The sequence below is a fragment of the Branchiostoma floridae genome, chromosome 15 (genome assembly GCF_000003815.2).
Source record: "Branchiostoma floridae strain S238N-H82 chromosome 15, Bfl_VNyyK, whole genome shotgun sequence".
Taxonomy (NCBI): domain Eukaryota; kingdom Metazoa; phylum Chordata; class Leptocardii; order Amphioxiformes; family Branchiostomatidae; genus Branchiostoma; species Branchiostoma floridae.
The window spans coordinates 15003434-15029340 of NC_049993.1; the positions used below are offsets into that span (position 1 = coordinate 15003434).

At 40.6% G+C, this 25907-nt stretch overlaps 2 protein-coding genes across 2 annotated transcripts; one reads left to right on the top strand and one right to left on the bottom strand.

The window, feature by feature from the left end:
• Positions 1-877: 877 nt before the first annotated feature.
• Positions 878-19202, bottom strand: LOC118432412 (fatty acid-binding protein 9-like). The gene is made up of 4 exons (XM_035843971.1): positions 19012-19202; positions 3041-3225; positions 2201-2314; positions 878-1346 (listed from the first exon to the last, which is right to left on the bottom strand). The coding sequence occupies exons 1-4, from the start codon at positions 19085-19087 to the stop codon at positions 1296-1298; spliced, it is 426 nt and encodes a 141-aa protein (XP_035699864.1). The 5' UTR covers positions 19088-19202; the 3' UTR covers positions 878-1295.
• Positions 19203-21724: 2522 nt separating this feature from the next.
• LOC118432593 (14 kDa fatty acid-binding protein-like) lies at positions 21725-25512 on the top strand. Its single transcript, XM_035844225.1, has 4 exons — positions 21725-21890; positions 23822-24000; positions 24370-24477; positions 25184-25512. Exons 1-4 carry the CDS (start codon positions 21815-21817, stop codon positions 25232-25234), a joined length of 414 nt encoding a protein of 137 aa, XP_035700118.1. The 5' UTR covers positions 21725-21814; the 3' UTR covers positions 25235-25512.
• Positions 25513-25907: the final 395 nt, after the last annotated feature.

The window sequence follows — 25907 nt, forward strand, 5'->3', positions numbered from 1 at the left end:
GTGCGTGCGTATGTGTCTGTATGTATGCTTGTGTGTGTATTTTGTGCATATTTGCATGTATGTACATATATGTCACGGGGATTTTTGTGACATCTAACGATTTAATTGTGTGTGTGTGTGTGTGTGTTCGTATTTCTCCATGTGTGTGCATGTATGCATGTGTGTACATGTGCATGTGTGTTGGTGTTCGTATTTCTCTTTGTGTGTATATGCGTTTGTGCATTTCTTTATGTATTTGGGGCCTCTACAGTGTCTGACGTTTTGTTTACGTCTGTAGATATGATGTATGAAGATTTGTAACGCTTTTTGACACCGATTCAATTAATAAAATACATAATCAAACGCGTAAAGATACCAACACAGAGACAGTCATGGTATTAATTGTATATAAATAGCTGGCCGTTTCCTTTATCCACGCATATGTTTTTTTTTTTTTTTTTAAATCTGATAACTGACAATCAACAACTGAAACCGTACATATGGGACTATCATATAAATGTCTTGAAATCAAGCAATGAACTCGAGCTGAACGCGTGACAACGTTTTTATTAACCCAGCCGTAATAGTTATAAACATGGTTTTGCCATACGTCAGAAAAAATGCACTTTACTTACTTTAAACAAGGAGCTTTTATCTGATAAAAGCTCCTTGCTTTAAAAAAAGGAAAAAAAAATTCTTTGGTGAAGAATCCCTGTTTGTAAGAATTTTGCTCTGTTATCAACACAAAGGCGCCATCTAACCTTGTGTTTGTTAGCAGTCATTATTGTATGAGAAGTACGAGATTGAGAGACGTATGATTATCTGTTTGCCACATGGGAAAAATAAAGTCAAGACTAGTGTTAAAGAAAACAAGACAGAAAACAATACAAAGCTCTAAACTTCCTGTTTTTCGTTATCTTTAATGGCGATAAATAAAATAAAACAACTAGTACGTTATCTATTTGTATGTAATACTGTTATCATACCGACGTTTTAGTTCACCTTACTTTTTAACCACAGATGTGTTTCTGTAACAGTCGAAGTATATGTTTCTATTGTACTCTAGTGTGACGGTACATGATGTATGTATAGAAGCTGTACTTGACACATAGTGTTACGAATAATTGGCCACATAGATCTATAGTATACATTTATATCTATCTTAATCTTATAAAGAGCGCTTCATAGAGTTGACACAATAAAGTATAGCAAGTTACACGTTATTTAGCTAGTGACGAGTGTTATATTTGTTATGCATGCGTAATACTGGCGTTGTCTGAGCTGGAAGCCGACTGTGCCCTGAGCTCGGAATGTTCCTAAACCTTCTCATATATCAGGTTAGCGGTGATCCCCTTGAAAGAGATGATCTGGAAAGAAATAGGAATTTCCTTATAAAATGCTTACCTAGGTATGGATTTAAATGCTTGCTTTTTGTAAAATTAAGCCATCTTGATTTAATTATAGGATGACATCCTCTGGGAACCTCAAAACTTATGGGAGAGTGCGAAAAAAATGGTACAAAATTTGCTTTCAGTGTAAAATCTAGCCTCTACGAGGCTCCTTGGATCGGTGGTCTGATAATATATTGTAGAAATTGGACAAATGGAGTATAAAGTACGCTAAGGGAGTCAGCCGGCCAGAAGAGTACGTTTCCTCAACATCGCGCTCAGTAGAGGCTATGCAAAATCTATGTGGTCTAGTCGGGAAGGTTGGACAAATGACTAAACACAGTCTTAATTTACAGAATACCTAACAATATTTAGATTCTTTCCTTTTGTTCTTTCAAATCTTTGACTTGGCATCCTACAATTGTATTCGTCTTCCGTAATTTTTGTGCAACATGTTTAGAGATTGTATGGGACATGTTTAGAGATTGTATGGGACATGTTTAGAGATTGTATGGGACATGTTTAGAGATTGGAACTTCATTAAACGATTTACAGTAAGTCAAAAGACCCTTTGTATTATTGGAAATGGACGAAAAAAATGGTGCGCGTGTACGGATGTCATCCACACAGTTGAATCAACGTGGCACGGGAAAAAATTTTCAATCAACATATATGAATAAAGATATTAAACCATATACATGATATGTAAAACAAACATACCATCTAAAGTTCTCTACGAATTGTGTTATAGTAAACACCCAAAACGAAATTCAGCATTGAACGGTGCAATAATCATGACAGCTGCTAGTCGGCGCTTTTACTCCATCACTTACCACGACTTTCTTGCCATCCACGACTTCTCGGGTCATGTTCATGGGCGTGCCCTGGCCGTCAAAGTTGGGGATAACGGTCAGGATCTTGGAGCCGCCCTCGTATGTGTGTACGGTCTGTATACGACGGGGAAATACATACAATAATAACAAGATATACTCAGCAGATTTTCACGTGACGTTATCAGTATGATTTACCTAAATCTTTTTAGGAAATTATTGCCAATGTGTTTTCGCCTTTCGGGCATTCCAACATTTAGATTAAGATCAAGATTAAGATTAAGATCAAGATTAGAAATTTTCTGAAATACTATACAAAAAATTAATTTTTTGTATGCTTAAGCTGCGTTCCCTTAAAAACACAGATAGTAAATATCAACATTGTGGCCAGCAGTTCGCCTTTATCCGCATGTACCCTATATACGTTTTAATAAGGTTTTAGGGATCGACGGACGGTGGTTTCAAATTACAATAGTTCTAAAATGTTGCAGTTAGAAACCACCATATATCCCTATGTAGTCTATTTTAAAAACAACGGATATATGTTACGACGAGGATAAATCTAAACTAGTATTACCACTAATCAGCTTCCTTAAAATGAAAAATGAGTAACAAAACTAATCTCCAAGCAGATCCTCCAATGGTAGCATTACATTGTTAACTGGCCAAGGAGTGCAGTCAACCTAGAGATGTACATTTGCCTTGTAGAGAAACACACTCCTAATCCGGCTTCACTCCTCTGCCAGCTTTTGATACTATTTTATGCTACTGTAGGATCTGCTTGGAGATTAAATAAAACGTTCTATATTTGTTTGCAAGGAAGGAAATAAAATTTGTAATCACCATGCGCCTCTTGCCGTCCAGCGAAGCCTCTTCGAACTCCTGGCCCCAGTTGTAGGTGTTTTTGGAGATGGTGATGCCGGTTTGGGTACCGGTGGTCCACGTGACCGTGTCTCCTTCCACAGCCACTGACGTCACCAGGGCAGCATCGTTAGCCTTGAACCTGCCTCTCACTTCGTCAGACACTCCTGAAAGGGCGGGAAAATGACGTCATTGTTAATGTATGCATTCAGTGTACACTGTAGCTACTGTCCAGGTGTCATCCTGACGGGTACCCGCACAATCAGTGCCTTAATACTGAAGATCGATAGGTGTCACTTATACATCGTAACCGTCTCTCACTTCGTGAGACACCCCTGGAAAAAGGCGGGACAATTCAGACATAACGTCAGTGTTTTCAAGTGCAGGCTTCAGCCTTTACAACCAATGCTGTTTTACTGAAGGTCGCTAGATGTCACCATTCGGCTATTTAGGGATATCATTGATGATATCAGGTCGACGGACGATAGTTTCAAACTACTGTAGTTTGAACATATTACAATTTGAAACCACCGTCCTCGACTTGATATCACTTAATATACCGTGTTGGTAAAACAACGAATATAGGCTATCCTGCGGAGAAAGGTGAACTAGCGTTATATGTTTGACGTCCCTATACAACAATAGGGGATGTAATAGACCGGGACACATTTTTCAAAGCGGCTGAGAAACCTAGAAGGTCACCGTAGAAACATCTGCATGCATAACCGTTACAGGGGCTCCAACCTTTATGTAAAACGTTAATATCAAGCCAATGGGTAAGTTATTCATAGTGGACTGCAATTTTCCAATTCTAAATGAGAACACGCTGCGATGCGTGAAATCAACCCGTACATTGTGAAAAATGAACGTCATTTTCACCGGCGTCGGAACTGTTTCTACTCATTCGATTCTTCTGAATATTTCATTTATTTTAATAAGAGGCATGATAACAGATGTCTGTGGTATCAAATTGCACATTAGATACATGAAAATTAATAATAATGGTTTAAAGTCTCGCCTCTTTGGTATAATGAATTCCAAAAAAAAAAAATTACTGAAACAGCCGTAATATCCAAAGCATATCATATCTATATATAGCATTAGGTAATTTCCTGCTATCTATTTTGGCTAACGGAGTTGACATGTTTTCTTTACCATGTAATAAAAAACAGACTTTGGACAAGCAGACATTCGTAATACTTCAGGAATGCAATTATTTTTCATAATCAACCCATTAACAGCCTATGTCATTAATATATGTCAATAAAATCGTAAATCATCCCTAGAATGCCATTTAGGAAATGTGTCAAAAACTAAAAGATAACGCCTGTGGTGACTTGTCTGGTACTTATACGGTCAAAGCCTTCAGCTATTTTTGTTTAATGGGTTGATAAGTAGGTTAGATAGGTTTGGGGCAAGTCGTTGTGAAATATAGCTAGTCGCCAAGTATATATATGGTTGTCAACTACATGTAGTGGAAATTTAGCCACTACTAATTTTCTCTACTCAAACGGAAATAAACGTTAGCAGTAAATTTCACAAAGTTTGTTTAAAATTTTGAAATAAACAGCCTTTCTTTTTGTGTGGTATTTGAGCCTACTTTAGGTGTTTAATATATTCGTCATTTGTATACAATGACGAAAAGACTAGGTAGATATAAAAGGGTTGAACACAGGGATAACTGTTCCGTACAAAAATGTGTACGTGGCACTATTCTTTCAATGGCACATGACTCGTTCATATGTGATTGTAGGATTGCCACACGAAGTACATGGCATTGTCGGGATAGAGTCGCACATCAGTCGTTCGACTACCAGCTCTCTTGCTACAATAAAAAAAAAATACGTTTTTGTCTAATGGTTCTGCCACGTGTAAAACGTCTACGAAATCCAAATCGTGCAACAGTCTACGATAAATGGTGACTAACCCAATATCATCTAAGTTACCTGGGTTTGCCATGTATTGCATTGTCTGCAATTTCAATAAATCTAAATCTAAGCCGCTAAAATAACGACAGAAAAGCGATGCAGTTTGGAAGACCTTCACGCGCTGGTTAGCCCTTCGATATGTATCTGTTGGTCGGAAACCTTATCAGGTGACAGCCGGGTGAAAGTAGTTTAAACAAGACTGGGCAAACAGAAGGTGTGGTAGATAGTGTTAAGATGTCTATTCTAAGGTCGAAGCTCAGACCTTAAGTATACATTCTGTTTATCATTCATAGCGTTTAAGGGCGGGTAAAACTTTAAGGTCAGTTAAAAATCATGCGAAGCAGGTAAGGAGAAAGTTGAACTTGAGAGTATTATTTTACAAATAAGCAAATATGATTCAAATATCTTTCAATGATTATAGCTCTTATGTGTACTTTTGGACAGAAATAGTAGAACCTGAAATCCGGACTGTTTTGTCACGGCCCACGAGCGGGTGGGGGCCGTAGTGAAATTTTCTCAGTGGTCCCATACAATGTAGTTGAGTAGCAGGACTGTGAAGGCCCTAGTAGTTGTCTGGCATCTAGCAGACTATCCTTGGCACTAAGTCTAAACCCTTTGCTTTTGTGCCCTATTAAAGTCATGTACCCCTTTGGAAATTTTGCCTTAACCAAACTACGGAAAAATCACCGAGAAGGACTTAGTTGTCAGGCGGGGAGAGAAGCTTACATCACCGAGGAAACCCAACACACAACCCCGGGAGAGACTGGCGACCAGGTTACAGATATTACCACCTCCTTCCCCCCTTGATTTATCTGCACCAGACCGACACTGACATCCTTCCAGTTGACCCAGATCCCGCGGCGCCGCCGACGCATTTACGAGACGAGGATAGGACGACATTTAAAACGGCCCGCCAGGCACGACGATAAATCTCCTCAGCCAAGACCCCATAGGTGTATCTACCCGATGCAAATCGCAGGCTAGCACTTTATATGTGTCGCTTTCGCTAACACATACATGTATCTACAAAATATTTTCCATTTCACTATACATTTGACAACAAACGCTTGAAATCACTCGGTGAAAAACACAAAAATAAGCATGTTCACTACATCAACATCCAGTCTGGCACGATTGCAAGCAATTGAAAATAATTGTCACAGAACGATATCATCAGGCCGACCCAGCGATAATTTACCAATCTTTACTCGGAAATAATCATGGAACCTATGGCGCAAAGATTCTGTAGAATGTCGGCAAATAAGTCGCTATTGTCAGTCAGGACGGCAAACGAGCCGCTATTGTCAGTCAAGATGGCACTACCCAATTTATTTAATAGGCCATTTTGAGATAATTATATGGATGAGATCAACACGAGCATCAATTTTCGGCCGTTTCAAAAAAAGTTTTTTAACCATACTTTAGCCCTACAAAGCAGCTTCAAAAAGGCCAAAATATGTGATGTAGGTTTTAAACAAAACATCGGAAAACATATTCTAATGTCAACGTCAATTCCAAGGTCAAACAAGAAACCGTGAAAAAAGAATGTTCGGTACTATATACTATGTATTTGGTCATTTGTTCAACCTTCGAATACCAAACGACTGATACAAATTTCATCATAAAGGCAAGTTTTGTTGACCAAACCTTTTTTTATTTGCTCGCTAGCATCAGTTTTGTGTTTACCAGATGATGCCATCCATATAATCAAATCAACATGGCCTCAGCTCACGACTTATCTGTTTTCCTCAGCCGATATCACTACTTGGTCTTATCACCCGGGCACTCAGACTTTCTTCTGACATGTTTAGCTTCATAACGGAAGGTGAAAAGTTCACTTAATGTAAGCTGAGAGGCTGGAGTTTTTTTCGCCGGAATTCGCAACATATTAGCTATCTGAAACAGGCATCAAGTTAGGCCAAAACATTCCAGATATTTGTGTGTGTCTGTGCGTGTGTGTTTGTCAATGGGAATGATATATAAATTGTATATACATATTTTAATGTTCAAGCAACGGATTCAAATTGCCATGGCTGACAATCGAAGCAAAACAAAATACCCTGCAGTTCGAAAACAAGTCGCAAGGGAGTGCGTTAACCAAACCTGCTTTTTTTTTCTGACACTGACAGGTATTTGCCATCAAACAAACTAGAAATAAAATCTCTGAACTGAAGTAAATAGGAAGAAAATTCCTGGGTTTACGGTAAGAAGTCACCGTGAGCATCGCGAAGAATTGCAAACTTACAGTGATGGCTACCTTTAATGTCAAACGACCCAAAATTTCTGGTTCCGTGGTAAGAAGTAACAGTGAACATCGCGAAGAATTGTCAACTTACAGTATTGGTCATTTCAATGTCAGACAACAATTTGACCTCCAACCCCAATTTCTGGTTTCACTGTAAGAAGTCTCAGTGAACATCGCGAAGAATTACAAACTTACAGTAATGGCCATCTTCGATGTCAGACGACAATTTGATCCCCCCATATGTGTTGTATCCCTGAATTCCCGCCATAACTGATTGTGACCCGTAGCGAATGTGGACCGCCCATGTTTTTGTAAGCCACGCTGACTTTGACAGCTGCGGTATATAGATAGCCGACACATTGACACAGATTGCTTTTTTGGTGGGGATAAAGGACTCATAAACGAAAATATATTGGTCGTTCCTCTGCTACGTGTTGTCAATATAGCTGTCCAGTTAGCCTGGTATCCAGCCTTTTGTATGTTAGATCTTATGTAGGCAGGGTATTGGAAATTTGAAAAGCAGACGTCTGCTTGATACCAGGCTATCACCCCATTGAAAACATGTACCGAATCTATCAGCAAATCCAACAAGTTTTGTTGTATTTCGTTCAATTTCTCAGCGATGCTAGAAAGAAAGAAAAAAAAATTATTTCCTTTGCTGTCTGCCCATTTTTTCAATGTTTCTGCATATTCAGTCATTTATAGAAGTTTATGCATCATAGTGTGTATATATGCAGTCAATTCAAGGGCTGTTGCTTATTCATACTCACAAGCTTCTTTCGCCATTATTCATAAACGTAAACAACACGATCGTTCATAGTTAGCACAGCTTATATGGGATGTTCAACTCAATCAGGTCTCAGGGTAGCAGACAGGAAACAGTTACCGCTAATCTAAAGGTAATGATATTAATTCCCTTTGCTCATAACTTTGTGGAACTGGCGCGACGGCATATAGCTCTTGCGTCTGTCGTCAATATCAGGACAAGTTCCATCAATTTAGAGAATCATAACAGGTCTGAATTGTCATCAACAAGGAGATGCTAAAGTTAGGGATTCACGTAAACAAGGTTGATATAATACTTCATCGGGAGATGTAATTATATTCGTGTTATCAGTAAATGAATTTAGAGAAGACAGTTGCCAGAATCATGTGCTGCACATTGGTAGCCTGGTAATTACCAAACCCCAGCCAGATCTCAAAGTAGCTGGGGTATGGTATCCAGGCAAGTACATTGGGTACCCGGGGGAGTTTTTTTAGTGAGATTGTGTGTGAGTCAGATGGTCCGGATGGGGTGGTTACGTCTGCGAGAAAGTTTTGTGAGTGAGCTTGAAAGACTCTTGTAAGGGAATGGTTTGGCGTCTACTTGTGAGGAGTTTTTGAACAGAAAACGTTTGACAACGGACAAAGTATAGAGACAAAAATCAAAAGGCCTGAAAAAAGTTTCTTCCGTGTTTAAAAATCTTTCGATTACTACTTTGACTCCCGAGCCAGTTCTTAAACTAAGGAAAGCCTTGTTGCTTCTGTGTGAGTGTGTGTGTGTGTGTGCGTGTGTGTGAGTCAGTGTGTGTGTGTGTGTGTGTGTGTGTGTGTGTGTGAGTGTGTGCGTGTCTGTATGTGTGTGTGTGTGTGTGTGTGCGTGTGTGCGCGTGTGTGAATTTTTATTTTTATTTTATTTTATTTGTATCAGCTAACAACGACCTAAGAAAATGATACGGAGAACATGATACTGATTCGGGCATCTTTATAGTTTGCAGACTACTTTTTTTTTCTAGATAACAACGAACGCTTGAGTAAAGACACCGAAATAGGCAGAGGCCCGAGACATATGCGTTTAGAAACATCTAATGCAAATTGAACTTTCCTTTCATATTGAATGACTCGGACATCTTTGTTGTCATCTTTCTCTGACTTGACTCGCGAGCCGTGCTCGGCCCCCCACAGCGGAAGAGCTCCATTCCCACCCATCCATCACTTCTAGCTGATGGTGTGTGACAGGAGAGAAGACCCCGATCACCGGGGACTCCACATGACACCAGCGGGGATCCACATGACACGGCCCGTTAGAACATCGGGGGGTCTGCGATGTTTCATCGCGCTATCACCGTGGCATGGTGGCACCACCCTACCGAGAAATCCTGCTACCGTCATCCATAAAAATCTGTTAAAGTCAGCACGGGGTTTACTGCTCACTATAGCCTGGTATCCGGTCATATTATAGCTCAAAGAGAGGACAGAAGAGACTCATCTAAATCTACATCTACATTCTTATCCCCCCATGGACACATGAAAAAAGGCTGGTGAAATAAGCATAATACAAGATAACAATCCTGTGATCTCCTGTCGGAATTAAATCAAAGAATCTACTAAGACGGCTTACATGTAGATCAAATATGCTGTAAATATGTACGCGGCTTCTCCACATGACACATTACAAAGCGTTCCTGTCAGTTGATAAAAAAAAGAACACTGTGAGATTAGACTCCTACCGTCATGACAGTGACTGCCTGTCACCACGGCTGTTGTCACGAGTCACAGTCCGCGTTCTTCCACGTGTTCCCTATTCACTTGTTTACAGTTCTTATTCCTCTGAGAGCAGCTAAAATTCACTTCGTAGGCATGTTCCTGTTGCTCAATTGGTAGCAGCCTTGAAAATTGCGTTTCTGGTAAGACCATGTTGATTTGATTATATGGATGACATTCGCTAGGATTCCAAAAACTGATGCGAGCGTGCGAATTGGAAAAAAATAGTTTGACAAAAAAATGCTTTCATTATGAAATCAAAAGTTGTCAGGAAGGCTGAACAAATGACAGAACACTCAATATAGTATACCAGACAATAGATTCTTAATTTTTGTTCTTTCATTACTTGTTTGACCTTGTATTAGTTGTAATATTCTATGACAGTAGTATACGTTTCCATTATTTATTTTTGCAGCCCGTTGCATATATTTAATTATGTCGAAGTTGCTTTAAACGATTAAGGGTATGGTTGTTGTTGTTTTTTTAATTAAGGAATCGGCCGAAAATTGATACTACAGGGTGAACACATAGGCATAGAGTCGATCAAGTCGGTCCGAGCAGATGCTAGTTTTAGCTATTACCCTATAGATAGTACATTTTTCTGTGAAACTATGTAGATTTCAGAAAATCCTAAGGGAAAAAAACGTAAACAAATCAAACACAAAGCATCACGGCGTCGCTTCTACAGAAAGCCCTGACAGTTAGAATTTTAAAAATCGTAGCTATCTCCAGTCCACCCCAACATCTTCTTGGAGATTTTCACGTTCCCGGGGTAACATGGAGCACCTTGCCTTGTCGTCGTCCCCCGGGACTTCCGGTACGATCTCACTACACCTGCAGACGACACTATACTCAGTAAAAGCGGGAAAGTACGCATTGGTTTTATTTTCGAAATTTTTGCTGTAACCTTTTTGCAGTGTTAACTGAAAACCATCGTGGAACTTTCTGTTGTATCTTCTTCCCATGTAACGTTACATACACGTTATAGCCGCTTTATACAGCGACACTAAATATCCTCGAACATTTCTTCTTTTACTCAAGTAACCTTCAATTTTATAAACGCCTCCCTTTGTTTGGTAACCCTCTGTCAATGTCACCTATTCTCTGGCACTCTTGGTGATCGGGTATAAGAAAATAAACAAACTGTCTTGAGTGAGTAAACCCAGTCATTCATTTTCTGTCAAGAAGGTCGTTGCCCCCGGTACTGAGATTCTGCTGAGTTGTGTGTTTACAGAAAGGTAGTCTGGATGCCAGACTGTTTCCAGGGCTTGAATAAAGAGACACTTTTTTTATACACAACCAATGCTAAATATTCTCATCACCGACGTTTCGGTGACCGTCTGTCACCTTCTTCAGGGCAACTCTGACTGGTTCACATTGAACTGCAGGACAGGTGTCGCTGCTAACAGTTCAGATGCGGTCACAAACGTAAAGTATTCACATGTAGCTTTATACAGGTCAGCTCATCAGCTCCAGGGACAACATGTGAACACAACCACCCCTGAGTAAGACCCTGAGCTTAGGGGTGATGTGGGGGATGTGGTAATATTTCCTTGGGGACATGTTGGCCCTAGAGCCGAGGAGCTGGCTTGTATAGGCCCTGGAAAAAGTGGCAACCAGGCAAAGAGAAAATGAGCATTCAGCGAATGAAAAAAAAAGTACCCCAAACCAAGTTAAAAAAATAAACGTGACAAAATGTACTAAGTTAGACATTTGGACGAAAAACTTATTTCTGAGTGTTGTTTAATTGTGATCATGGGTTTACACAACATCTGCTTCGAAAAAAAGCCCGTGCGTTACTTTGCGTTGTTTTGAACGTCTATAATGCAAGCGCTAAAAACAAAAAAATATTGAATAATCTATTGTTCCGTATACCATGTACATGTCCTACATGTATGTGTTTAGTAATTTAATTGGTCAACCTTCCTGACCACTTAGATTTCATTATGAATGTAACTTCTTTTTCCCTAAACTTTGTTTTTCTTCGCACGCTCGCATCATTTTGGGGGATCACAGCGACTGTCATCCTTATAATCCAATCAACATGGCCTATAATCGTTAGAGTTCAAATGCAGTAGAGTCGAGACCAAATACCTCGGTACACGGGGGCATAAACCAGCTTCTACACGTACACTACAGAGGCGGTCTGAATTTTCTTCAACGGCAGCTTGAAAATGTCCATCAACGGTCACCTTTATGCGATCTCCGGTAAGTGGGTAGCACGTTTCTTCTGATATAGAGCGTCTGGTAAAAACGGCGGGTTGAAAAGTTCATGGAAACCTCTGGAGTGTCTGGAGAACGGATTACTTCTTGGAAACCGCGAAACATTGACCATGACCGTGACTGTAAATATATTTACGTGGCTTAAAATAAATTTAAAGAAGCCAACAACAGAAGCTGGGCCTATGATACTTTGGGAGGAACATTTTTGGGGAATACTGTCCATTCCAAGTCACAATGAAGGTTTGTGAGTGATATTTGTAATATTATAATCTTAAATTATTCTGAATAAAACAATATTCTAAGCCACGCAAATGATTATTGTTCTTAAATTGACTAAAAAAGTAGTAATCTATTTGAATTCCTTTGGATATTTTAGAGACATTTTGAAAGTAACTGTACAAAATATTACGTGTTTTTTACTTGTGGTGGTCGTGATTTTTGAGTAGCAGATAGCTCTCGAGGCAAAGAGCAAGTATTGTTTCCACTTGTTTGGGTGGCTGGTGGCTGACTTTAGGGACTGCAGGGGCCAATTTCTTTTTATTCTGATTGTATATATGGGTAACATGGAAGCTACACTATTTTCAGGGCCTACACAGGTCAGCTCCTCGGCTCCAGGGCTAGCGTATCTCCGGGAAAAAAAATGTACCCCATTCCCGATGACAAAGCATGTCTGGCTTCCAGGTTAGCGACTGCACGAATATTTCGGGCGCCGATAAGAACGCTATACCAGACACCAGAATATAAAAGCTGTCAAACAAACGATTATGTGCCTAATGAAAAACGCATTCCCCCATTCGTCTTGGAGGTATCTTTCAACAAGCTGTTTGCTGTGAGGTGCAGCTGTCAGTGTACGGCACATGCGATGGGGGCAAGGCAAGGGAAGAAGGCAAGATATAACGGAAGAAGCTATCCTTGGGAGCCACTCGTGTTTTTTAGCGTTTGCCTTTTACATTACCAAATCCCCGTTCTAATTCTAGCTAGTCTGGATGTCAAGACTGTTTACAGCGTCTACAAAGCCAGGAAAGTTACCTTAAGGTAATCTGACGGAGGAATCTGCTTGGTGCTGTAGGCCCTGGAAATAAGTCAGGCATCCTGGCTACGTTCTAGATTTAGTTAAACTTCACCTCTCAAAACTCATACCTAAGATTGAAAAGAAATCGATGCCTGCAGTTCCAAAAAGCCACTAGGGGGTCCAATCTAACAGCACTTACTCTCTGCCCCATGGGCTATCTACCACCAAAAAATCAACACCAACAGCTTGTCCAGAACACGAGTTATAAAAATGGACGTTTGGCTGCAGTACTTTTGCAAGTGGCTAGGGGGCCCGTTATCGAACGTGACCTTCGTTCCCCTGACCCCAAACAACCTACCAAATATCACCAGGATCCAACGAAGGCTTCTCGAGTTATGCTGTTAACAAACACAGACAGACAGACGGACAAACACGCCCAAAACGTAACCTTCTGGCGACGGTAACTAGCTAGACTAGGAGCTGGCAAGCCAAACCGTTAGAAACGCAGACTTTAAATCCCTCTAACCACGTTACAGTCTGCACAATTTGATTGGATGCCGCTCGGTATGACGTACAGACAGGTTTTACGACTTGATGACAGGATGTCAATCCCTCTGCCGGGCAGTAAAACTCCACTAAGTGGCATTTATTGCGCAATAAACCAACATTATATGCTACTGGTTCTCTCGAGTTCCCAAATCAGCTAAAGCTTTGTAACCATCCTCCATTGGTCGGCCAGGCCTATTTTACCAGCTATGCCCTTAGTCCTGATAAGCATATGTTCTTTTCAGGTATAAAGCGTTGTAACAGAAATTTAAAAAAAAAAAAAAAATTCTTCACTTCATTCAGGAGAAAATAGGTAATCTACAACCAGATCCACTGTGCGTAATGTTTAGTATCAAAATTCCCGTAGGCCCTTTTGACTCCGTTAGCCAGCTATTCTCCTTGGCAAGCTCTGATACTATCTTATGGCACCGTAGGATCTGCTCGGAGATTAGAAAATGGGTACAAAGTTTCGGTTACGGCCGTCCCTCGGATATGAGGTTAATCTTCTTTTTTTTTTAAGTGACAAAATATGTAACAAAATGCCAACACAGAAGAACTTTTTATGCTTAAATTAAATACGATTTAATTAGTTGCTAAGTTAGCAACTTCTTGCCAAAGGTATACGAACGTGATATATCGTTGTTCAAAAGATTGATAAGGCAAATGAAATCGGTATAAGCACAGTAATGACTCGATATCGAACGGTAAGATGAAAAGGTCTACAGTCCAGTCTTGGAGGAGCCACTGCTTTATGAATATTCAATGTGTCTGCACGAGAAAACGCAAACTTGGGAACTTTTCTTCCGATGTCTAGTCGAGCTTTTTCGTCAGCGATCTGAAAAGGTGACCACGCTCCCGAAAATAAGTTACGTTATCCTCTGCACACTTGTCTAATTTTTTTTTTCTTTTTTTAGTTTTAAGTGGCGCAACGGCAACTTGTTTGGCTCAAAACACAATAGGTCCTGGTTAGTATCAACATACTGTTCATTGGGAAAGGAACTTTATACGGCTTTCTTGACACAACTCAAGTTCAAATAAGTACATAGCTTACTTCTGTTAGCTTATTAGGGCCGTCCCTTGGATAAGAGGCCTTGTGTTTGAGGAAAGCTACACGTCAGTTACCCTGGGAGCCAGCCAGGATCGGGCAGCTAGGACAGTTTATTCGGTGGCCCAAGACAGTCAGGCCCACCCGATCTCCTATTAGCGCCCCGTGGAGTTTAAGCCAAATGAGGTCCACCTGCCCTTATTTAGGCTTCAACTCCCCGGAGTGCTTATGTGAGATCAGGTGAGCTGACTGCCTTGGCTCCCCGAACAAAACTCGATAGCTACCCGGTCCTGACTGGCTCCCAGGGTACACCTCAGTCACAGCCACCTCAGCTGCAGGTACCCGCCACATAACGGCTTCACGAGTGGGTTAAAACTTTTACGGTATTGTGTGCGTTGTAGTAGTGGCGTTCGTAACGATTGATGCTATATCGGAGTGTATCATGGCTGTGTTTTTTTTTTGTTGGGGGGGGTTCTAAAACGAGAGAAAAAAAACGCGAAAAGCAACATTTCTTTTACAACCCCAGTTCTATCTTCGATAAATTGAAATCTAGGAACAAAAGAACGAAAATTCAACAAAAAATGCCAAAATGTCCGGTCCTAACCTTTGAAACATCACGGTGTTAAAGAAGCATAACGTAACATAGAACGTTTTAAATGGAAACGACCGTCTACGTCTGCGAGACGGAATCGAGCTATAACGGGTGACTCCAGAAGATTGCTAATGCCCGCGAGTTCAAACTCCGTCTGCCACGTACAACCTCCCTCCATCGATCCGTCCGGACTTTCTCAGACATTCGCTACTTCAGGAGAATTGCCTTCAAAAGTTGTCGCTCGGACAAATTTGAGATGAATGCCTGGCATTTAGGAGCGGCGCCACTATTCCTCTTCCACTGACACAGGTACATTGATCGGGTGGGGGGAAGTCTGGCACTCTCTCATCAAGCCTTCACGCTATTTGCAGCCTTAAAACTGTTGCAATTTTTCATATCACCCTAGAAGGTCTAGCCTGGATACCAGACTGTTTTCAGGGTCTGCACAGGCAAGTTATTTCTCTTATAGGGTCAATATGCCCCAAGAAACCTTTACCACCGTCTCCGTTTAGTTAGACTAGTCACTAGAGAAACTAGTGAGTTGTGTGGTAAAGGTACCTGGCTTCCAGAATACTAAAACAATGAAACCTGCTGAAGACGACTGCCAGGCAAAGAGAAAATGCGGTAGCGATGGTAAGGTGGGCGGCTTGAAGAGGTTGTTTGGTTAGGTTTGTCTATATAAGAGAGTAATAGCCAAACGATCTTACGGTTATGCCCTATTCGACCATTCAATTCCGTGATTTATATTATTTAGTTATTAATTGCGTTATTACATGTATATCAGCATTCTATACTTGTAAAGTAAATGCCAGTTTTCGGCGGCATTTCAGCGTGTGCGTGTGTGTCCGCACATAGATGACTGCCTTCCTTCTCACTCTCGATCTTTCCATCCTTTCCCTCTATATTTTCCCTTCTCTTCCCCCTCCCTCTTTTCCTCTCTTTCCCTATCTTTTTCCATCTCTCTTTTCCTCACCCTTTCCCTCTTTTCCTGTCTTTCCCTCTTTCCCTCTCTCTTCCCTTCTATCATTCTCTCTTCCCTTCGTCTCTCCTTTAGCGTGTATGCGAAGAATCAAAGCTATTTTTGCAAAAGCCACTATAGTCGGCAGCATATATTTTCTAGCCAATTTTAACGTTTCCTCCTTTTGTTTTTCATTTCAGATGCGATATTGGTCGAACCAAACGTTTTACATTGTCAACTGGCGAGGTTGCATCCTATACATGTCCAATTTGATGGATTTGTTCCTCTGACCCCCGGTAATACTGGACTCTTCCATGTGTGGCATTTCAAGCGGAGTCATTTACAGAATCACAAAAACGGAATGGCCCTACCGCCCTAGTGCCTTCATGCCATAGTTATAGAGGTAGGGGGCCATCTCCGAGCAGATGTTTGGATGGTGTATCGTAGTGTTTGTCAGAAATATTTTACTTGTCAGGAAAATGCCCCTACAGAGCAAGCCAATAGGGGACCCAAATCTACACCACCTTTTCCATACGTCGAATGCTATGTGTCAGCAAAAAAAATGATTATGAAGATAATAATAATAATAATAATGATAATGATAACAATAAGACAATAGCACGTTCAGGACAAATGGTACCACATTCGGACGTTCTACTGCAGTACCAAGGTCACACACGTGGGGGATGGGCATAATTGACCTTGACCTTCGTCTTCCCAACCCCTATCCACACAACAAATGTCAACACAATCGAACCATTAAGCTAATACCCCAATACACATAGACATTTTCATGGTGGTAAAGACTGCGAGGCGTTAAATATTTTCATCCGTACATCTGCTTGGACATTGGGGGTCATTGAATTTTCACATTGTGAAGATGCCTGTGACGGCAAGCACACAAACCAAAACCATTTAGGGGGGATCAAACGACATTTTGGGGGTGTCAGTCAGTCATTTTTCTACATTGTTCTTAATAATATGCATTTTCCTAAAACCAGCTTTAAGTTTAACCATACACTGCAAAAGCGAGCACAGTCTTCTTTTCTCTTCGTCCTAAGCCTTATCCTAAGCCTAGTGATACCATATATGACACAGTGAACTACATGATATCTCCTCGGTGCTAGGGGCGTTGCCCGCCCGCCTAGCTCATTTGAGCAAGCCGATGGAAGTTTTACGGGGCTGTTGTGAACTAAAAGAGTTCAAGTTAATCAAAAATCCTATTGGTATGTTAGAAAAAGATCATAATACTTCGGAGAGCTAAGATTGGGGAAAACGCCCCCAAAAGGACAGTTTAGAGTGGTTGGGCCACAGTAATTTAATTTCATGGATGACATCTTCTAAAGACTTTAAAAAATAATATAGCCTTATTATAGCGCGAAAAAAACAAGATTTGTAAAAAAGAAAAAACAAGATGACAAATTTTCTAAACTAACACCGTAAAAGTTGTACATCACAAGAATTGTTACAACACAAAACATGGCATCACAACCAACACCGCATTTGTAACTGTATTTTAGAGTAAAAAAAATGACACTAGTGTGGTAGACTTGTATCACTTGCCATGTTGGCAACTTCACTCATAGCTTCCATACACATTGTGCCACACTTACAACAACCCTACTAGTTTCTCTTCTGCAACTACGTACAGTCAAGGCTACTTGTTTAGTGTCAATTCTACCTACAATTATTATGTTACAACATAATCTAATTTACCAATTGTGGTCTATTTGACCTTACCCGACGAAGAAACGATTTTTTCCTCTTCTGAAATCAGGCGGAAATTAATGAGCGCAGGATGTCATCCCTAAAATTCACTTGCTGTGGCCCTTACCGGGGTTCCATCTGGAAGCCTTATTCAGTGTACAGTATATCTATTCTTATCTGTACCTCCATTAATCATTTCGCACTGCGGGATGTTTTAACACTACCCATGCTGAAATAACCCCATGCTGTTCAAGAGATCTTCTTTCTCTTTACAAACAAACAGAAATAAAACAATTCTAACCCCGATTTAAATCATCAACATCCGATGCTATACAAGCGTTTTATACCGTAGCCTGTTGCATATAGACATATAAGAGATTATCTAAGCCACGATTTCGGTATACGTACGGAAATCAGACCGTAGAAGACAATGGATTTGGATTCGGCGGGTTGTAGCCTTGCTATAGGGCCGATCTCTTTAATATCTACCAAACTTATTAAAGTAAGAGGGCTTGGATGAAACATTATTGGGGGCATCTTGGCCCTAGAGCCGAGGAGCTGGCCTGTTTAGACCCTGGAAAGGTCTGATATCCAGGCTAGTGAGTAGCAACCATAGAACGCAGCTCTGTAAATAAAATTACGCCCCCTTTCCAGAATAAAAGCAAAGAAGCCGGCGCATATACTATTAAATGCATATTGAAATTTCCTTGCCTACATACAGTTATGCATATTATAGAGTTCATATTACTTTCAGTTGCCTTTTGCTTCTTTACTGTATACCGGTGTCATGAAAAATACAATCATACAAATGGACAAAATTTTATATCCTCACATATAGAACGCGCAGTGCTAGTAATGTACTGCAAGCGTACAATGTAAATAATTATCCCAGAGTCGTTTGTAAAGTGCTGTAGTTTCAGGCTGCAAGGTACAATGAATAAGTTCACATATAAATGCAGGGATGAATTCAGCTTGTCTTAGCGGGTAAGCATATACAACTCTCGGCGGCTCATGGGTCTTCAGTAGCCGAGGACCTTGGTTTCATGTCCCCGTAGTATCTGTCAGCCTAAGTACGAAGGGAGGGGGTAATTTTCTTTGCGACTCCACAACAATACAATGTTCCGAATTCTAAACCTTTTCTAAAAACTTGACAAAGCATTAAATAAGTACGTACCGATAACGTCCAGAAGAGGGAGAAAGTTTTCTGCTGAAATCTGCTTCCATGTTCCGTTGTGGTCTGCGATAGACATGTTGGAAGACTGTTTCTCTCTCAGTTCTCAGCGCTGTGTGTAGAGAAAACGGTTTGACAGGACTGGACGATGTTTGCTGATGGTGGGAGGAAGCTAGACAGGAGGGTTGAGACTCGGTTTTCCCCTGATTTATAGTCTCCGCCGCTGACAGGGCCAAGCAGGGAACCAATCACAATCAGCGCCGTTAGTTATGACGCAATCCCTGTGTCACACGGTCGGGTGACGATTTCCCCTGTCAGCCAAGGCCCCATAGCTCCTTTTTTCTTATTGATTAACAAAACTACACTGACCTCTAATGAACTCGAGGAAGTAATGATATCGATAAACCAAATACAAAATATTCTGGATTGAATAGGTCCTAGTAAATTAAGCGGGGGAACAGTTTTTAATAATAATAAAAACATTTTAATGTTTGGGTTTTTTTCCCCCCCCCCCCCCCCCCCCGTTTAATGCGCTAGTTATAAATAGCTCGTTCATTTTAGAGGGTGATAGTTTTGAACGCTGATCGCCGGTATAAAGCTAATACATAAGAACTGAATGGCTATCAAATTAGATATACCACAAACATTGTATCACTCATTGGAGAATTTGACCCATCGAAGGATACCGATCATATGTTAAATTTGGACTGCTTGCCCATGGACCAAAACTGGAATTAGTTATGCGGCTATTGCTATAGCTCGTTTCTTGAAAGCTGTTTGCTTAGCGTTATACTCTACATGTATGTGACAAATCATTACGTTATACTATGGATGGCTTGCTGACCAGTTCACCTCCACTCAATATTAATCAGACAACGACACGAACAGGCGTAAGATAAAAATCACAATCCTTGTCTCGCCGGATACAGTTTCCATCCATTTAAATGAGATAATTATAAGGCAATGCGTGCATGGATTAGAAGGAACTCGTATGACGTCTGCATGGAGAAAGCTGATAAAGATTTAACGCCAGTTCACCTTTATCCGTGTGTTTATACAAAATTGTAATGAGATTGAAAGTTCCTAAAGGGCTTAGGGACACTAATTTTGGGAGGGTGACCTTACTTGGTACTGTAACTTCGTGACTGAATGATATTTGATGATCACAATGAACCATCATTGTTTCGTATTGACAACAGCACCTTGCCTCGCAGTCAGTGTCTTGTGACATATAACGGAAGCGACGCCTTGCGATGAAAGTTAACATTACCAGTCGACCAGTCGAGGAAGTGTGTGTGTGTGTGTGTGTGTGTACTTGTGTGTTTGTGTGTGTGTGTGTGCGATGTGCAACTGTGTGTGTGTGTCTGTGTGTGAATGCGCGAGGGCGCGTGTGTGTGTATGTGTGTGTGTGTGTATGTGTCACATACACACACACGCGCCCTCGCGCGAATGTGCATGAAGCTTGTGTGTACGTGCGTGTATACGTGTGTGTGCTTGTGTGTATTTGTGTGTGCGTGTATCTCTCTCTCTCTCTCTCTCTCTCTCTCTCTCTCTCTCTCTCTCTGCAGTGTGTGAGTTATTTGTGATGTGTGTTTGTGTGAATGTAATTGTTTATGTGAGTGTGCATTGCACTTGTGTAAGTGTGCGTATGTGTGTGTGATTGTGACCACGATATCCCGAGAAGGCCTGAATGTATTGTTTTGTATTCAGTGTGCTGGTAAAGTTCTTGGCTATATGTCTGAGTAACGTGGTTTTGGTCCCAGTGATAGAAGTTTGGCTCTCTAATAGCTCTTTATAACTGCAGCGGAGCGTTTTAGCTACTGGGTTTGAAACAGGGGAGGCCGAGAATTCGAAGGAATGGATGGATTTTTTTTGCAACATGGTTTACATCCCTTTGAAAGCTATCTAAACATAACCATTTTTATGCATTTTATGTATTTTTTGCATTTTAAACTGTATCAATCGAATCCCTTTGACCAAAATCTGCATAAAATGAAAAAAAAAAAAACAAGAGCATCCTACCAACCGACCCAATTTTTTTTTAATTTGAAGCATATTTACCCTACACCTGATAACGTAATATGCGACATAAAATCCGTAGCATACATCATGTGCATTCATTCGGTCCATGAAAGAAGCATTGTCCTCGACCTCTTTTTAATCGCTATGCAAACTTGACAAACTACATACACAGGTAGCCGTCACCAAGGTGGCATAGCCGCGCCATCGCTTCAAATACAAACTCAGCAAAGCCACCAGCCAAAGACAGTCTCCACTTTACGTAAATCATTGATAAAGGCAACACGTACAAACATGTCTGACCGAGATTTGTATCGCTTGCAAATACGTTATAAATTGTTTCTGTCTAAGACTCCAGACGGGGGGCGTATACTGGTCAATTGTTACTAGTTAAGTTATGACCGGACCTTGAACCCTTAAGTACTTACGGAACAGTTTACCTACATTTTAAAGGGAGAAAGTTATCCTTAAGGTTAAACAAAAATGACAAATTCTACCATCCACAAAACTTCTGACGTAAAAAAAAATATTTTCTGTCAGCACTTCAAGGATTACACCGTGGAATTATTATAAAATGGAAAATTAATATGCCTATACAATTAAGTTCGTATTTTTATACCTAGCGACCGTAGAATTGGTTTGAACAAGGGGTAAAGGTTAGCGTGGGGCTGCAAGTATAAAAGGAGGGAGTTGCTGAGACTGCCTTCTCTTTTGACGCCGACTTGCAGACGACAGACGTCCTCTAGTTTTTGCTGAGCCGCTGACTGAACACTTGTTTCCCGCCAAAATGTCCATCACAGATATCAACGGATCCTGGAAAGTTAGCGGGCACGAGAACTTTGAGGCGTTCCTGAAGGAAGCAGGTTTGTCAGAATTTCCATTTTGTGTTTTAGGTGTGCGCAATATTCAGTGTAGTATGTGTCCTTTTCTAGCTTCTAATAAGCTCCGCAAAATGAGTGTAGGGCTACTTTGCCTCCGTCATAATACTGTACATGCAGAAATGTTTGCGGGGACTTACTTTCACGGGAAAATTGGGTGTTCGCGATGGTTTTAAATTCCCGGTAGCGCCATTGACTGCAGCCTCATCCTTTAATGGAAAATGTTCGCGGTGGTTTTAAGTTTGCGGTGAAGTGGTCACCGCGGCAAACGTTAACATAAAACCACCGCGAACATTTCTGCATTTACAGTATATATAGTTGAATATCGTCTGTGGCATTTACCTTTGGAAAAGCAGTTTACCTAATAGTATATTTCTTCACTTTACCCACAGAAGAAAGTTGGTATCTAGATTCATTTTCGGACGTTGAATGGAGGTCTCTTGTTTTAGGAGAACTAAAATGTAGCACACACACAAAAAAAACCCACCGTTACAAAGAAGAGTAGGAGTTTTTCCTAGTGTGAGTGGATCAAATAAATCTGTCCGGAAATGGACCTTGCACTGTTCAATATATAAACCTGGTGTATTACGCCATCAGGCAGTTTATTGACGGGAAATAATGTCATACAAAGAAACAGAAAAAAAGAAGAAGTAATACTTTCCCTGTCGAATGTAAGCGTTAAAGCGATCAGGCGGAATCAAGTTCGAATTGGATGAATTTCAGACAGTTGATTTTATTAAAACAATAATGCTGTAATATATCCATAAAATACATTACTAAAATCAACACGAGTTCGGGGACCTCGTATCTCCATGAAATAGTGTGATTGAATTAATTTACATAATCTATGCTTCGTTATGCACATCTTTAAGTAACATACAGCGGTCACAATGTTGATTGTCGAATCATACCACTTAGACTAATTATGGCACTTTACATTAATTATGCAAATTAGGGACATACGCCCACACAAAAAAGGTTCATTGTTTGATTGAGGTAATGAGCACGCCGAAATTGCACGTCCCGTGAATATTGTTCAACATAATACAGCAAAGCAAACGAAAAACACACATACACACACACAGAAAAGTCATGATCAGAAGGAAAAACTGCGCTAACATTCTGACACGTAATAGTTTTTTATTGATTGCTGTCTTATCGATCTCCAAATCATTCTACGTGTTACTTACGAGACAGCTACTTTGTATTCAGACAAATCAAATATGCCGTAGTTACAGCCTAACATGATATCTTGTATAGCGTTCCAACGCCGGTGGGATCAGTCGATTGCCGCCACTTCAAAAATGATTGAAGTAGCCTTGGCTCCCTTGTATCAGACGACCTTAGGGTCAAACTGGGTAAATAGAAACGTTTTCAGCGTACCTATGGTCCGATTACTCAGTGGGGTGTGTGGCGAGATAACAGAGGTCGGATCAAATGTCGAGGTCAACTGTGTGTGTGTGGCGGTGAGCGAGCTTGAGTGTGTGTGTGTCAAAAATACAAGTGAGGAGATGTACGGAAAATTGACAACTTTAATTGCTGCTCTAACGGCTATCAAGAGTACCGCAGAAGACCTTTCTGTTTTCCTTTTTCATGATCTGGACATTAAGAATCAAGATATAACTATAACTGGAGTAACTGTTCGATTAGGAATCTACAGAAACCCACCTTGCCCCTGATGTACCAAGGGCACAAACTTCCTTACTTTACGCAGGTGTAAAATGGCTACCTGTCTTCGGTCGCGGAGGTAAAAGAAAAGAAAAAAAGTACTACCTTTACTTGTAGCCTGTCTGTACCCTGTATATGGCACTGTTATTCTAATAAAAGTTATCAACTTCAGTGCAATGCCTTATGTTCCTCGTGTGTTCCAAGCCAAAAACGACGCTACATTCCCTTTTTTGTTGTTGTTAATCCAGGCATCCCCCAGGAGCACTGGGAGCACATGAAGACCGGAAGTGCCAAGTACACCGTGACCCAAGATGGCGACTCCGTGACCTTGGTGGAGGCTGACACGGACGGGGCCCACACCGCGACTAACACCTTCAAACTGGGGCAGGAGTTCGACAAGAAGGGCATTGATGGGAAAACCAGGAAGGTATAAGAGCATTTTATACAATTAATGGAACTGAAGTAAGAAGGTGCTGGCGGCCATTTTGGTGTCCTTGATTTGCATTTTGACGAATAGTAGCTCAACGGCACTAATAGATTGTTTGGCGACGCCTAAGGGGCAAATCAGATATTGTATCGGCAAAGTGTGTATTTTTGATACGTTTTTATGTATTCTTTTGGTATTATTTTCTCATAGATAAACATACACATTTGATATGTGTTATATAATGATTGGTATAACGGTATTGTTATGCATTCGACATCTGACAGTTGCCTTGTGTGTCAGTTTATTTATCTACTTATTCATTTATTTATCTAGAATTGTATGTGTTTTTCTTTGTTTATTGTTTGATAGGCAACCATCACGTTTTCTGGCGGAGTGCTGACGATCACCGTCCCGGACATGGGCAACGGGAAGAAGGGAGTCTTCACCAAGCAGCCTTCCGGAGACACCATGACAGAGGTTAGACCACACCAAATTACCATGATCTATAATAAAGTACAGTACCCTTTAGCCAATTATATCCCTTCAATTACTGTGTTTATATCCCCATAGTGCAGAAAAGTATGGTACTATGAAATCCTTTGCATGAAATAAAAAACACACTTTTTTTTCGTAGTACACTCCTCTTACCTCTGCCTCAAAACAAACCGGGGTGGGGCTATCATTTCAAAATCCGTGCTTGTTATAACCCCGCCCCGCGAAGCATAAAAAGATCGTTAGTCAATATAAAACAAATACTCTCCAAGTCGAAAATTTACTGGCGCAATTTCCCAAATACTACTATATCTCCGCGACTCAACCTCTGCTTGGAGAGTAAAAAAAATTAGTGGACCGGATGTTGGACCGATTCGAAAATGAACAGATGTTTTGAGGCTTATTGGTGTAAGAAAATATCCAGAGTGAAGTATAGGGGTGTTGCCATTTTTACCAGTTTATGCAGTCAAACTTATTCTATGTCCTTGACCAAACAATGAGTTCTTTGTAGCGAAATCGACAAGTTTTCTCAGACAATCAGGTTTAGTTTCGGACCTGATCCTCTGGACCCAAACCGTACCTGTATCTGAATTTTCTGTAACCGTACCCACCCCTATTAAATACTGATAGTTTATGCTGATTAACTCTTGAATTCAAGTTGATAATCTAAATTTCTTCTATTTTTTTTCAGACCTTCTCCATGGGCTCTGTGAGTGGAAAGCTGATCTACAAGAAGGCGTAAAGCCATCGGCGTCTTGCTTTGATCTTACACTTAAAGAACGTGCAAGCAGCTGCTAGAAGCTCCTCTAAGAAAATAAAAGGACTTTGCAACGTGTAATTATTCCACTTTCAAATATGTTGATTAACGTTATGTTACTGAATAAAACTTAGAGATGATATTAAATATTTTATCTTCAATAACAGGGAAGAAAATCCCCTTACTTTTGACTTTTTCGTGCTTTGTAGTAGTCTGAAACTTGCTGGAAGCATTTAAATAAAAATACCAACTTGTTGACAAGATTTTGTGTGCATCGTCTTTTAAAAAGATATCTATTGGCATACAGACACATTGTGAAAATAGAGTGTGTGTGCGTATTTAATTTTTTATGGATATGTTGGGATTTTGGAGCTGGATATTACAGATTAGGTTTCTTTCACATTCATGTTCGAAAAACAGACTTGGGGGTCAAAGGTCAACACGATACGTTTTGATGCTTTTCACCAACCTTGAAGATAAACTACTAGTACTGACACGTGCAAGGGGAGTATCATGCAATACCGAAAGAAAGAAAGACCCCCTCCTAGGATACAAAGGCCCATGGGAATCTATTATAGAAAGACATGTTAAAAAAATTCTTTTTAGAAGGCATGGTTTACTAGTCTGACTATCATCCTCCGTAGTAACCGCTGGCTCA

Bases quoted from the DNA above. Each gene is read 5' to 3' on its own strand.
- LOC118432412 (XM_035843971.1), bottom strand. From the start codon at position 19,087: ATGTCTATCGCAGACCACAACGGAACATGGAAGCAGATTTCAGCAGAA. The intron at 2,315-3,040 runs GTGATTACAAAT...CGTCGTATACAG, and splicing joins TGGACGGCAAGAGGCGCATG to ACCGTACACACATACGAGGG. The intron at 1,347-2,200 runs GTAAGTGATGGA...ATTTCTTTCCAG, and splicing joins TGGATGGCAAGAAAGTCGTG to ATCATCTCTTTCAAGGGGAT.
- LOC118432593 (XM_035844225.1), top strand. From the start codon at position 21,815: ATGTCCATCACAGATATCAACGGATCCTGGAAAGTTAGCGGGCACGAG. The intron at 24,001-24,369 runs GTATAAGAGCAT...ATTGTTTGATAG, and splicing joins TTGATGGGAAAACCAGGAAG to GCAACCATCACGTTTTCTGG. The intron at 24,478-25,183 runs GTTAGACCACAC...ATTTTTTTTCAG, and splicing joins CCGGAGACACCATGACAGAG to ACCTTCTCCATGGGCTCTGT.